The sequence below is a fragment of the Petromyzon marinus genome, chromosome 28 (assembly GCF_048934315.1).
Source record: "Petromyzon marinus isolate PM22_M1 ecotype Great Lakes invasive population chromosome 28, UKy_Petmar_22M1.pri1.0, whole genome shotgun sequence".
Classification (NCBI taxonomy): Eukaryota; Metazoa; Chordata; class Hyperoartia; order Petromyzontiformes; family Petromyzontidae; genus Petromyzon; species Petromyzon marinus.
This window is the reverse complement of record NC_133694.1, coordinates 12,708,417-12,722,282: the sequence shown is the minus strand read 5'-3', so window position 1 is coordinate 12,722,282 and position 13,866 is coordinate 12,708,417. Positions and strand designations below refer to the sequence as shown.

General features: G+C 52.2%; 1 protein-coding gene across 2 annotated transcripts in view; it reads left to right on the top strand.

The window, feature by feature from the left end:
* The window catches only part of LOC116947033 (transient receptor potential cation channel subfamily V member 5-like), a 70,891-nt gene that overhangs the window by 38,915 nt on the left and 18,110 nt on the right, over positions 1-13,866 (top strand). For both annotated transcript variants that reach the window (XM_076070336.1, XM_032962401.2), the window contains exons 2-5: positions 8,355-8,452; positions 8,890-9,012; positions 10,337-10,498; positions 12,784-12,882. In XM_076070336.1, coding sequence (XP_075926451.1) covers positions 8,386-8,452; positions 8,890-9,012; positions 10,337-10,498; positions 12,784-12,882 — 451 coding nt within the window. In that variant the 5' untranslated portion in view covers positions 8,355-8,385. The remainder of the gene's footprint in view (positions 1-8,354; positions 8,453-8,889; positions 9,013-10,336; positions 10,499-12,783; positions 12,883-13,866) is intronic.

The window sequence follows — 13,866 nt, the reverse complement described above, 5'->3', positions numbered from 1 at the left end:
CGTAAAAAAAAAAACATCGCTTGTCCTGCTTATTCTGACCTGCAGTGGGCAGTGCTGATACCCCATTGTTGTACAGTACTGCGCAAATGTTTTGTTCAACGTGACTTTACCGAAAGACCCAAAGAATCTGAATGCTGTGCTATGCTGCAACGACTTCCTTCGACTCGCATTGACGAGCGTGGTTTACAGCGCGACCGCACAAACCACCGACACGGCGCGGGATCGAGGGCGTTCATCCAGCAGTGGATTGGCAAAGGGCGGGGGGAATTATGGCATTGAATGCATCGGGCAGTGCCGGTGAATGTGAAGGTGAATGTGTCTCACAGGGACGAGTGGGTGAATTCTGGGAAGCCCAGTGGGGGTTCCACCGGTGGTTAAGGGCAGTGGGACTTTCAATCACATCAGAACATCAACAGGGCTGATGGCTATACAATTTAAAATAAGCCACGGGTGTGCGGTCGTGGCCATGCAACCCAAACTATTGACCATATAGTAAACCCATAGACTCGTACAGATACATAGAGACCCATATAGACTCAGAATAAGTAGAGACTCGTAGAGGTACAGAGATACATAGAGAGCCATAGAGATACTTTAAAAAGCTAAGGTATTGTCATTGTGGCCATGCAACCCAAACTATTGGCCATGTAGTAAACCCATAGAAGCTCGTCGAAATACATAGAGACCCACACAGATATTTTAAATACAAAGCCACGGTATTGTGATTGTGGTCATGCAACGCAAACTCTGGGACCGTGCCGTTAAACATTTATCCACGTATATAAATTAAGCAGTCTGCGCTATATATTTCGGTTCGGTAATCTCTTTGTGCCTCATAGTTTAATGTTAATTTTCTACCCACGTTCACGAATCTGACCTGTCAAAGTAATGCCTATACATCGGCCTCCGGTGAGTCGGATACGTGATGTACTGGGTGCCACGGTGGCGAGATGTTAACTACCTCGGCTAGTATACAGGAGGTCGTGGGTTTTATCCCGACCGTAATGCCTGCTGCATATTTGGAGTTTGAATGTCTCTCTCGCGGTGTGGTTGCATGGCATTTTTCTCCGAGCCTTCCGGGTTTTCCCCTCCAAATTTAGAATCAACATCACGCATTCAAAGAATTTGGCTGCTATAATTTTCCACACGATAAGCCACTTCGTTGAGCTATCATTTGTGGCCAGCCCACTTCTGAAAAAGAACTATACAGCTCAGTGGGCCTTTCCTGGTTAAATATAAAAAGTTTAGTTTATTTCGTTCTGCACTGTTTCCAGATCATCAGCAGGCTTAGGCCCAAGGCCTCACTCGTAACATGCCCCTGCTCGTGAAGACCCTCACGAATAATTTACCCAACTCCACCTGCATGAGCCGACTGTGGCGCAGCTGCATCGGGAGTTTGAATCCCATTGGAGGGACAAATCAGTTCATAGTCCCAGTGGGGTGGCTAAAATGAATACCACTTCATGACAAGGCAACAGCTGTTGACCAAAAGCAAAAATCCCGGCCTCTGCCGCAGCAATTGATAATTTACACCGCCGTAAATGAATCTGTTTAAGATAAAACTTTGCAAATTAATCTTTTAACTTTCCATTTTGTGGGATGTGTACACATTAGGGTGCTGATGCTAACAAAAATCACGTTAGTTATTTTCAAGGTCACGTCTCCAAAAAAAAACATTTATTAGTTTTATATCGCGTTGTTCATGCAAACTGCATCTCGCAATCGCTGAGGAACCACAGACGAGCTGGAAGGCTGCCAGGCGGTCAGCCGGCACCAACATTTGCTCTGCAGTTCTCTATTCATCCAGGTGTTTCCAAACAATTAGTGACTGTATATTATACATGTGGGAGAAAAGCCGGAGCACCTGGAAGAAACCCACGCATGCAAAGGAGCAACACTCTATCCCCGTACAGAAGAAACATATGACATCTGATTTAAAGCTTTCGTGACTGCAATGATTAGTCTTCTTTGGTTCTTTCGGTGAACCAAAGAAGACAGTCTCGTCCCTTCACCTGATGAAGGCCGCTTGTGTTGTGGCCGAAACGTCGTGAGAATATTATTGTGTTATTTGATTTTATCAATTTATTATTTTATTCTCATTCTACGTGACTTTACCGAAAGAACCAAAGAATATGACATCTGCCCACACTTTGCTGGACTACATTCCAATGGCAGACCAGGGTGTGGCCACGGTAAGGGAACATCGCTATATTGTAATTCGTGTGGTGATCCACCACAATGCTGGTTTACAGACCCGCATGCACAGCCACCACCCGCTACGTGGCCGTTCGTATCCCTGTTCAACGGAAGCCCCCGCGAGGTTAACAACGACCCCTCACTATTTACGAGGTGCTCAATGAAGGTGAAAATTGTGTCGCAGTCTTGTCGACCCCCCAGCTCCCGTCGTCGCCCCGTGTTGTCGCACATTCACCACGGTTACCGCGACCCTCCAGAAAGTCCAAGGAATGGTGGGACACGGTGCCTCTCCACATCCACCAGGAGGATCGCAATCACATCCCTCTCCACAACCACCAACACCACAGCCGCTTGAAGTCGCACGAGTCCATTGGGACCGACGCTCCCAACCATCAACAATGCCACTTCAACCCGAGTAATGATGAAACTTGGAAAGCCGAATGGAGGTCACAAGAAGAATCCACAAACTCCTCCTCCTATTCACATACATAACCATAGACTCACGTAGAGACCCTTATATCAGCATACGTAACCATACACTCACGTAGAGACACTAAGATTCACATACAGAATCAGACACATAGAGATCCTTATATTCACATACAGAACCTTAGACTCACATACACAACCATGAACACACAGATACCCTTCAGACCCACACAGAAGTCAATAGGAAGGAGGCATCACAGCAATACACTCCACCACTCCACCAATCCCACCGCAATCGTCTGGCTCGACCACCCCAATGTAACATTGTAGCCGTTGCTCGACAGCAACATCACCAGCCATGGTGCGAAGACGCAGAAGGAATGCAAAAGAAAAGGAGACCCAGAAGCAGCCTGCAAACGTCAACGATTATAACGACATTCTCAGGCGTTTACTTTTACACCAAAAAGAAAACTCATTTAGGAATTGAAATGTGCCAATTCTGTTTTACAATGGGACGCGTTGTTTGGCGTTCGCATCCAGTTTGTGCCGACACTGTCAAGCGCGCAGCGAGAGTGCTACGGACAAACGCGACGTGGACCATCGACACCTGAAATCTCATCACTTATACACACCTGGACTCCCATCACCTCGACACCTGGACTCCCATCACTTGTTCACACCTGGACTCCCATCACTTGTCCACACCTGGACTCTCATCACTTATACACACCTGGACTCCCATCACCTCGACACCTGGACTCCCATCACTTGTCCACACCTGGACTCCCATCACTTGTCCACACCTGGACTCCCATCACTTGTCCACACCTGGACTCCCATCACTTGTCCACACCTGGACTCCCATCACTTGTCCACACCTGGACTCCCATCACTTCTCCACACCTGGACTCCCATCACTTCTCCACACCTGGACTCCCATCACTTCTCCACACCTGGACTCCCATCACTTCTCCACACCTGGACTCTCATCACTTATCCACACCTGGACTCCCATCACCTCGACACTTGGACTCCCATCACTTGCCACACCTGGACTCCCATCACCTCGACATGTGGACTCTCACTTCTCGTCTATCCTATGGTAGCAGCAATAGGTTCAGAAGTGAGATTCCAATGTCCGAAGCCTGCCGCTAACCACGACGAGAGGGCATCAAGAGACAGAGAGCGTTATTTCGTGTCGTTTTGCTGATCTTCGTCCTCTGTTGAAGGAGCGTAGACCACAGTGGGTTAACACTTTCCTGTTTCGAAGACATACACGTACGTCATCGGTTCTTCTTTCAATTCCGTTCAAGTGAAGTATACACGTATATACCTGTACGTCAGCGTACGTGTACGTCATCAGAATGTAACCGGAAATGAAAATGAAATAAATAACTATTGGTACCGAGGCTCCCACAAGGCCATGCAGGAGGCCGTGTGGCACAGTTTTGGAGTCAGCTATCATGGAATGCGGCAGTCGTGTCGTTATGCTTCTGCGGTCAGCACAAGTCTTTAAAAGCAACATCGTTAGTAGGCCTCTCTAAATAAAATTAACGCTGAGCCACTTGCGCGTTCCGAGATTTTAACGGTGAATGGAGCACCACCCTGCAACTTGCAGACGTCTCGGAACGGGTTAATGAGTTGCTGCTATGCTGAGGATCGAGATCAAGATCGCACAACCGCACGCGTGAAGGGGCTCGGATGAGTGAGCACTCGGAGAACACGGCCCATTCCACTGCCGCACACACCGTGCCGGGTGTGGTCGGTTGCTCAGCCATGACGGACTGGTATGCGATGTCGTGGGAAAGGCACGTGACTGATGGCACCAGACCACGACCTACTGGAGACATCGGGTTTTTACCAGTTTGTGTCGGAGACATGGCACGGACTAAGTACCAAGTACCCGTGCCAAATCACAGGAAGAGTATTTCAGACTTCCAAGTCGGCGCCCTACGAACGATTGTTTAAGGGCGCTTTATACATTTCAATTATTATGTATGTATGTTGGACTACGTTTGCACCGTACGTAGCCAACCGTGCTAATCAGAGGTGCGGGGGAAGGACAGCAATCAGTTCAACAATGTGGCCGTTTCAGGTATTTCTGTAAATCGTCAAAATAAATAATTTGCGCCAGGGCATGAAATTGAACCCTGCGAGTTTGCATGAGACATCACAGCATCGCAGCCCACCTGTACCCGAGTCAGTCGGACCGAGGATGGCGCTGATTTTGTCTGAATGGAAATATTAATCGTTAGCCGTCCTGCGCATGCACACTTCGGGGAGCACTTACACGGTTTGTTCATTCGGTCTATTAACACACGCCACATACTGGCCAGGCTGGGTGGGGGTGGTTGGTGATACGGCCGGAGCGATTGTTTCAGAATTTAGGATTGGGAGTCACCAAGATTAATTTTCCAAGCCCAGTCTTGCTGCCACCTTGCTGCTGCTGCTGAGCCATGGGGGAGACGTTTAAACAAGCTCGACAGGCTCACGGTCCAAGTGGACACCACCCTGCATGGTGACGTAAGCTCGTGCATTCCGAGCAAGCTGGAGTAACAAAGACAAAGATCCCCCACCCCCCTATAGCCTTAACAGACTTTTGGGGGCAAGTGCCGTTAGCGAGCATTTATGAAGACCGGCACGGTGCACCAGGGGGTGGGTCGGCCAGCACCACACCCGGGCGCCTCTGTCTCCCGAGGTTTACGCAACGCACCAGGTACTCATTTAAGGCTGAGTCGACCTCGGAGAGGCCCCAGGACCAGTTAAGATAATTGTCACTGGTGTTGGTGGCCATGAGCGGGAATCAAACTCGGGTCACAGGGTTCATAGCGCAGAGCACTAACCCCTGCACCACTGCTGGACTAATACCCATGGTACCACCCTGACTTGTTCCCACATAATACAACGGAATGTGGAGCCTGATTCCACAGTTGGATGCAAACTTATATAGTACACACAGTGCAACGTGGTCGCCAGGCACCATTGTGAAGACTATGAAAGCGAATAAGCAAGACATTTCACCTGCTGGTCATGATAACGTTGTTTTGGGTTCCGTCGTGTTCATGTAAATGTGTCGTACACCCACTTCCACCCGACACAGCCAATTAGAAAGGTTGTCACGTGAACAGAAAGTGCTCATTTGAACATGCTAACAGAACGTCGGCTGGAGGTAAGCGCACGACAGATATTACATACACGATCTAACTCAAAAAACGTCGTAATTAATTCACCTCCTTAACATATTCCTCCCAGGTAAAAAAAAAAAACATTCTTTACATTTCCTGTCAGCCACTGGCTGCTGATGAGACGCTTTTCTGTCGAAGCCTGGTCCAGAGTTCGCCTCACGTTTGGCCAGTACCGCTGACGGCAGGCCTCGTGGCACGAATCTGATAATTTCTTTTGCACGCTCGATGGATCCACTGCTGCTCGCAGAGCGCAGTGAGCGACCGGCGGCTTGCAACTTAATCGGTCGCGGGGGTGCGAAGCGATTTCCTTGAGCGGTTGTTGGCATGCGGGGGAGGCGTGCGTTGCTTCGTTGGAGATTGTCGCACGCAGAAAGCTTACGTAGACAGAAACGACTATGAACAGCTCCGCGAGGAGTAAAGTTAAACAGCTCGCGAGATTCGTATGAATGTGCCGCGCGTAGCCAACCATGCTAATCGTGGAGGTGCGGCGGGGGGACAGCAAGTTACCCGTTTGAGGCAGCGCGCGTGAACAACACGCGGCACCGTGCGTTGCGATGTCTGTGCCTTAATTGTGTTGTGGTTGTTCTCACCGTTGACCTTTTTTGGCGACTATAAATAAAGGGCGCCCCCCCCCCCGTCAGAGGTCACCGTGGAGTTTCCGGAGGGGTCATCGTGGAGGCGTCTTCTCCCAGTCCCCCCCCCCCACCCCCCGTGACGTCCGTCCAAAACGATCGGCGCTTCCGTGCCCGAAAGAGCGTCCCATTGCTGCTCGCATCGGAAATTCCACGTTCCCATGACGGGGGCGGTGAGAAAGGTGGGGGCGAGTCTCTCCACGTGACAAGAAGGCATTCTTAAAAAATTAAAATGAAAACCAGAGGTGGAGCCGAGTGACTTTCACTGGGCAGGCGTGGGTCTGAATGACCACGCTGACCTCTGCTTGTCCCGCTCCTCCGGCAGGCAAGGCCGCGTTGGTTGGGCCATGTAGCCCGCATGCCCAGTCACTGCATACCTAAACAGCTTTTGTTCAGCCGGATCGAGGGGGCTAAACGGGCGCGGTACGGGCTAGAGAAGAGATTGAGAGATGTGGTTCAGGAGGATGTGGAGCTGAGTGGACTTGCCGATGACTGGTACCAGCGGTGTCAAAATCGACCTCTGTGGAGGAGGCTCGTGAAGGACGCTACTGGGAAGTTGGAGGCAGTCGCCCTCCAACAACAGCGGAGGGCGGAGGAGCGACACTCACAACAACGAGCGGAGCGCCGGGTGGCTAAAGCACAGCAAGTTGGCACAGTAGGGGGCACAGGTGGTGCATCAGCCAGTCGTCTCAGTCGACCTGTGGCATCTGGGTCTGCCCCGTGACCTCCTGCCAGTGGGAATTCGACACTTCACGTGGCCTCAAGGTGCACATAGCCTGGCACAGCCTTCGTGGTGACGTCACCGCCACTTAGTGGCGAATGGCGGTTGTTGTGTGTGTAGATATGTGTGTGTGTGTAGAAGCTGCCTGGCCCGCGCTCCATACATAGCTCCAGATTTTCTCAGCCGCAGTTAAATGTGGACTCCTGCAATAGAACGTCTGTGCTATCTTGAGCCATTCAGGTTGGCCTACCCACAATCCACCCTAGCCTTAACCAGAAAGGATTGTGGGAGGAGCTCGTTTGTCCTTGAAAGATCTGGACACGGTCCCATCGGTGAGCTCCCCTGGCAGGTGAGGCTGCCTTGGCTGGGACATGTAGCCCGCATACCCAGCAACCGCATACCCGAGTCGCTGTTATTTTGCCAGATAGGGGGTGGGCGGACTAAATTGGCATGGCACGGGCTGGAGAGGAGATGAGCTGATGTGGTCCAGGAGGATGTGGAGCTAAGTGGACTTGCCGATGACAGATACCAGCGGTTGTCCAGATGGGCCTGTATGGAGGAGGAGGCTTGTGAAGGACGCTAATGGACAGTTGGAGGCAGTTGCAACTCCAACAACAGCGAGGTCAGAGGAGCGATGCTCACAATAACGAGCGGAGCGCCGATAGCGGCTAAAACACAGCAAGTTTGCACAGTGGGGAATACAGCTGCTGCATCTGCCAATCATCTCAGTCTACCCACAGCAACTGAGTCTGTCCCGTGACCACCTGCCAGCGAGCCTTTGACACTTCACACGATGGCCACAAAGTGCACCTAGCCTGGCACTGCACTGTGGTGACGTCACCGCCAATTTGTGGCAAAGGGCGGCCGTTGTTGTTGTTGTTTGTTGGTATGTTTACGCAGACTCGTCAGGAGATTAGACCCTCGGGTGGCCTGGCCCGTGGGGATCTTTCAACTACCCAATTATTTTTGTTTCTGAATTTAATTGTTTTGTTGTCGGAACCTTCTGGAGTTTATTTTGTGCACAGTGCCGATGCTGTTGGGGTGCTGGTGTGGTGGCTGGACGGAGGTGGTGTCTGGTGACCGGTCCGTGGTGTGGTGGCCAGTCCGTCCTGTGGGTCATAGCTACTGTACGTTACTGTGCGTTGTGGTGCAGTGCACGTGACAAGGATCCATCCCTGTGGGTTTGCGCAGGATTAAGGAGATTCCGCTGTTTCTCGCGGCCATGGAGAACGACAGAGAGTCCATCCTGAAGCTCCTCAACAACCCGGACACCGACCCCTACGTGACCGGTACCCTGCGCCCGCTCGCTCGCCGTGCATGCATTGTGTGTGCATTGTGTGTACATTGTGTATACATTGGGGAGTAGTTGGTAATGTTGCACTGTGTAAGTGGTGGCTGCTATTGTGTGTGCGCATTTATTTTGTGGGGAGCGGTGGCGCAGTGGTTAGCGCGTCTCCGCTACGAACCCGGCAGAGACCCGAGTTCGATTCCCGCTCATGGCAAGCACCAGTGACCATTATCTGAACCAGTGACGGGCCTCCCCTAGGTCGACTGAGCCTCAAATGTGTGCCTGGTGTGATGAATAAACATTGCCACTGTAAGGCGTGGTGCTGACCACCCACCACCTCGTGTGCTGTACCGGCCTTCATCGGTGCTGTTACTCGCTAGCAGCACTTGCCCCAACAGTCTGTTAAGGCTACACGGGAGATCTTTGTCTTCGGTGTAGGGGCATTGGGTGAGACGGCACTGCACATCGCCGTGCTGTACAACAGCAACGACGCTGCGCTGGCATTGGCTGACGCCACCCCTCAGCTAATCAACCTTCCCGTCTACTCCCACGTCTACAAAGGTATCATCACCATCGTCGCTATCATCACCACCATCATCATCACTATCGTTGTCGTCATCATTGTCACCATCGTCATCACCATCGTTATCACCATCATCACCATCGCCATCATCACCATCGTCATCAACCTCATCGTCGTCACCATCTTCATCACCATGGTCACCATCGCCACCATCATAATCACCATTGTCATCTCCCTCTCTCCCTCCCTCCGTGGTTCCATCGCAGTCCTGGCGGTGTCCTCGCGACGCAGCCTTCACACGGCCGGCCGGCAACTCCCCCAACTCCCCTTCCCTGCCTCTGTTGTGCCGCATCGCTGATCTCATTCACGTGGCGAGTCCACAAAAACTCTGTCTTTTGCTCTCTCTCTCTCTCTCTGTCGGACCGTATTTGAAACACAACTGGCAAAATGTAAAGTGAAATGACAGTTTCGTTTAAATAGTTTATCGAGTAATTAACTGGAATTGGCCGTGTGAATAAATTGCCGTGACTAAGTAAGCTCCCCGCCACCCGAGGTGATATCAACTAAAGTAGTTGGGCTCGTTTCAAGGCCTACCGCTATGCTTGTCATGGGATGACCGTTCGTGTCTCCCCATAGCTCCTACATTCCTACAAGATCGAACTGCACATGCTCAGAGTTTCCAAGAAACAGCCATTTATGTTTCGATTTAAAGCTTTCGTGACTGCAAGGATTCATCTTCTTTGGTTCTTTCGGTAAAGTCACGTAGAATGAGAATAAAATAATAAATTGTCCTCCAGACAGTCTCGTCCATTCAACTGATGAAGGCCGCTTGTGTTGTGGCCAAAACGTCGTGAGAATTTTATTGTGTTATTTTATTTTATCAATTCATTATTTTATTCTCATTCTACATGACTTTACCAAAAGAACCAAAGAAGATGAGCCATTTATGTCTTCACATTTATGTATCATCATGATTTTTTTCTCATGGGAGCATTAGGTTTACAACACGACTGCGCATGCTTATCGCTGGAGAAACAAATTCGACCGGAAATTGAAAATGTGAAGTACTGTGGGTGAGTAAGATGAGATGCGCTGATGCCGTGGTGACCCCGTAGTGACATCATGGTGACCTCATGGTGGCCCCGTGGCAACCACCGTGTTGACCCCATTGTGACCCCTGTAGTGACCACGTGGTGACCCGTGGTCGACTCCCGTGGTGATTAGTTGTTCCCTCGGTGATCCCGTGGTGACCCCTATGGTGACCCCTGTGGCGACCCACGTGGTGACCTCGTGGTGTCCCCGTTGTCGACCCCGTGGTGACCCCGTGGTAACCCCCGTGGTGACCCCCGTGCGGGCATGCAGGTCAGACGGCGCTGCACATGGCCGTCCTGCAGCAGAACGTGGCGCTGGTGCGGGCACTGGTGGTGCGCGGAGCCGACGCCATCTTGCCCCGCGCCACCGGCACCTTCTCCTCGCTCAAGGGCGGCGGTTGCTGTGGCAGTGGTGCACCTGGCCGCTACTACGGTGAGAGCGGTGGCCACGCAGCCACATGCACGGCCACCACCGCCACCATCAACAGCAACATTCATAACACTTTAACACATAGGAGGCTTTCGCGACCAATGTCATCCATAATAGAGGTTTTTTGGGTTAGATCCTGTAAATATAAATGTGTCGTTAAACCTGCCACCACCTGACACAGCCAAACCTTGATAATTGGCTGTGTCGAGTGGTGGCGGGTTTAACGACACATTTATATGTACGCGATCTAACCTAAAAAAGCGATATTATGGATTTATATTACTGCCAGTACCACCACCACCACTATCAACAACACCACTGTCATCATTACTAACAACAACACTCACAGCATTTCTTAGTCCTCTCTGTAAATTAACCCACAGCATATGTGTCATCTCTGTAAATGAAATCACAGAACTTGTCTTCTGTAAGTAAACCCACAGTGCATGTGTCCTCTCTGTAAGTGAACCCACAGCGCCCGTTAGTCTTCTCTGTAAGTGAACCCACAGCACCCGTTAATCCTCTCTGTAAGTGAACCCACAGTGCCCGTTAGTCCTCTCTGTAAGTGAACCCACAGCACCTGTGAGTCCTCTCTGTAAGTGAACCCACAGCACCCGTTAGTCCTCTCTGTAAGTAAACCCACAGCACCTGTGAGTCCTCTCTGTAAGTGAACCCACAGCGCCCGTTAATCCTCTCTGTAAGTGAACCCACAGCACCTGTGAGTCCTCTCTGTAAGTAAACCCACAGCACCTGTTAGTCCTCTCTGTAAGTGAACCCACAGCGCCTGTTAATCCTCTCTGTAAGTGAACCCACAGCACCTGTGAGTCCTCTCTGTAAGTAAACCCACAGCACCTGTTAGTCCTCTCTGTAAGTGAACCCACAGCGCCCGTTAATCCTCTCTGTTAGTGAACCCACATCACCTGTTAGTCCTCTCTCTAAGTGAATCCACAGCACCTGTGAGTCATCTCTCTAAGTGAACCCACAGCACCTATTAGTCCTCTCTGTAAGTGAACCCACAGCACCTGTGAGTCCTCTCTGTAAGTGAACCCACAGCACCTATTAGTCCTCTCCGTTAGTGAATCCACAGTGCCCGTTAGTCCTCTCTGTAAGTGAATCCACAGGGCCTGTGTCCTCTCTGTAAGTGAACCCACAGCACCTGTTAGTCCTCTCTGTAAGTGAACCCACAGCACCTGTGTCCTCTCTGTTAGTGAATCCACAGTGCCCGTTAGTCCTCTCTGTAAGTAAACCCACAGCACCTGTTAGTCCTCTCTGTTAGTGAATCCACAGTGCCCGTTAGTCCTCTTTGTAAGTGAACCCACAGCACCTGTGAGTCCTCTCTGTAAGTGAATCCACAGCACCTGTGAGTCCTCTCTGTAAGTGAACCCACAGCACCTATTAGTCCTCTCTGTAAGTGAATCCACAGTGCCCGTTAGTCCTCTCTGTAAGTGAATCTACAGCGCCTGTGTCCTCTCTGTAAGTGAACCCACAGCACCTGTGTCCTCTCTGTAAGTGAACTCACAGCGCCTGTGTCCTCTCTGTAAGTGAACCCACAGCACCTGTGTCCTCTCTGTAAGTGAACCCACAGCACCTGTGTCCTCTCTGTAAGTGAACCCACAGCACCTGTGAGTCATCTCTGTAAGTGAACCCACAGCACTTGTGTCTGTCCCGTGAACGCCTACTAGCAGCGAGAGGCTTCCACATTTCACGTGGCCTTAGAGTGCACAATGCCTGGCACAAGCACTGTGGTGACGTCACCGCCACTTGGTGCCGAATTTCAGCTCTGATGTGTGCATGTGTATTCGTCTTTGTGTTTGTAGGGGCAGCGGTTAGCTCTCTGTGTTACAAACTCGGCGACCCGAGTTTGATTCCCGCTCACCACCACCAACAACGGTGATGATTATCTGAACTTGTCCTGGGCCTCCCCTAGGTCGACTCGGCCTCAAATGAGTATCTGGTGCGGTGTGTAAACATCGCCACTAGGGAGGACAAAGGCGGTCGGGCGTGATGCTGGCCACTGACCCCCTCGTGTGCCGTGCCGTTCCTTCATAGGTGCTCGATAACAGCGCTTGCCCCAAATTTCTGTTCGGACTATGCAGGGGACTTTTGTGTGTGTCTGCATGTGCGTCCGTTTGCATGGGCGCGTGCGAGTAGCGGATTGCCCTGGTGCAGTGCTGTCCATCCACCACCTCGGCCTTCGTGGGCACCGCTCGCTAACGGCACTTGCCCCGACAGTCTGTTAAGGCCATCCCCGGGGGGTTGTGACAGTGGGGGTGTCTTTGTCTTTGCAGGGGAGCACGTGCTGACGTTTGCCGCGTGCACGGGGAACGAGGACATCATGCGCATCCTCCTGGAGAACCACGTGCCCGTGCACGCCCAGGACTCCCTCGGTCAGTCGATTCCCGTGTCTGCAGCACTCCGGGTGCCGGGTGGAGTGGCTCGGAGGGGAGGGGTGGCGCGGGGGGCGTGTGTGCCTGCGGCACCGGGGGTAGTGGGGGGGAGAGTGGGCGACGATGGGTGGCTCGGGGAGGCCGGCGGCTCGTGGAGACGAGGAGGGTTTGACGAGAGCGATGTCCGTGCTGCGGTATTGTATGCACGTTGAACTTCTTTCGCACCGCACGTAGCCAACCGTGCCAATCGGAGGTGCTGCGGTATTGAGCCAGGACCTTGGCTCCTCCTGGACCCGCGCACGAGGGTCTCTCTCTCTCTCTCTGTGTGCAGCTGCTTGAGGGCCGACGTCGGCTGCACAAACACGCAGCCTCCATTCACGATGCACTGTGCAGCGACAGCCAGACACGCACGCTAACCCATCGGCCTTTCCTGAGCAAGAGCATTGTGGGGGTCCTCTCGTCTTGGCTTGCCAACAAAATACATTTGAGCAACGCACGTGGCAGCAACAGCAGCAGCAGCGCGAGTGATGCGCCGACGAAACGAGCGCACGCGTGGGCAGGAGATGCACTTACGTGTGTTTGTTGAACTTCTTTCGCACCGTACGGAGGTACGGTGGGAAGGACGACAAGCCAAACACGAAAAGCAGGGAAATGGATCCCCTCAATGCGTGGAGAGGGAGCCACGCGGCCGAGCCTCACAGAGCGGGGCAGCGGCAGCTCCGGCTACCATCGGAGACGATCCAAACTCCCCCGGGGCAGCCTCTGGTTTTTGACCGAGGGCAGCAGCAGCAGCGGCACCACCGCTGCTGCTGCTGCGGCTTATTCGTGGCGTTGCGTGGGGTTCGCGGTGCAGCTCCACCGAGCCGCTCTGATGAAACACTGCGTGCGCATGCGGTGTAAACTGTGAGTGGTACGTACCGTCCGCTTCATGACGGACGTTATAGACCCCCCCCCCCCCCCCCCCCCCCCGCCAAGCGCAGCGCC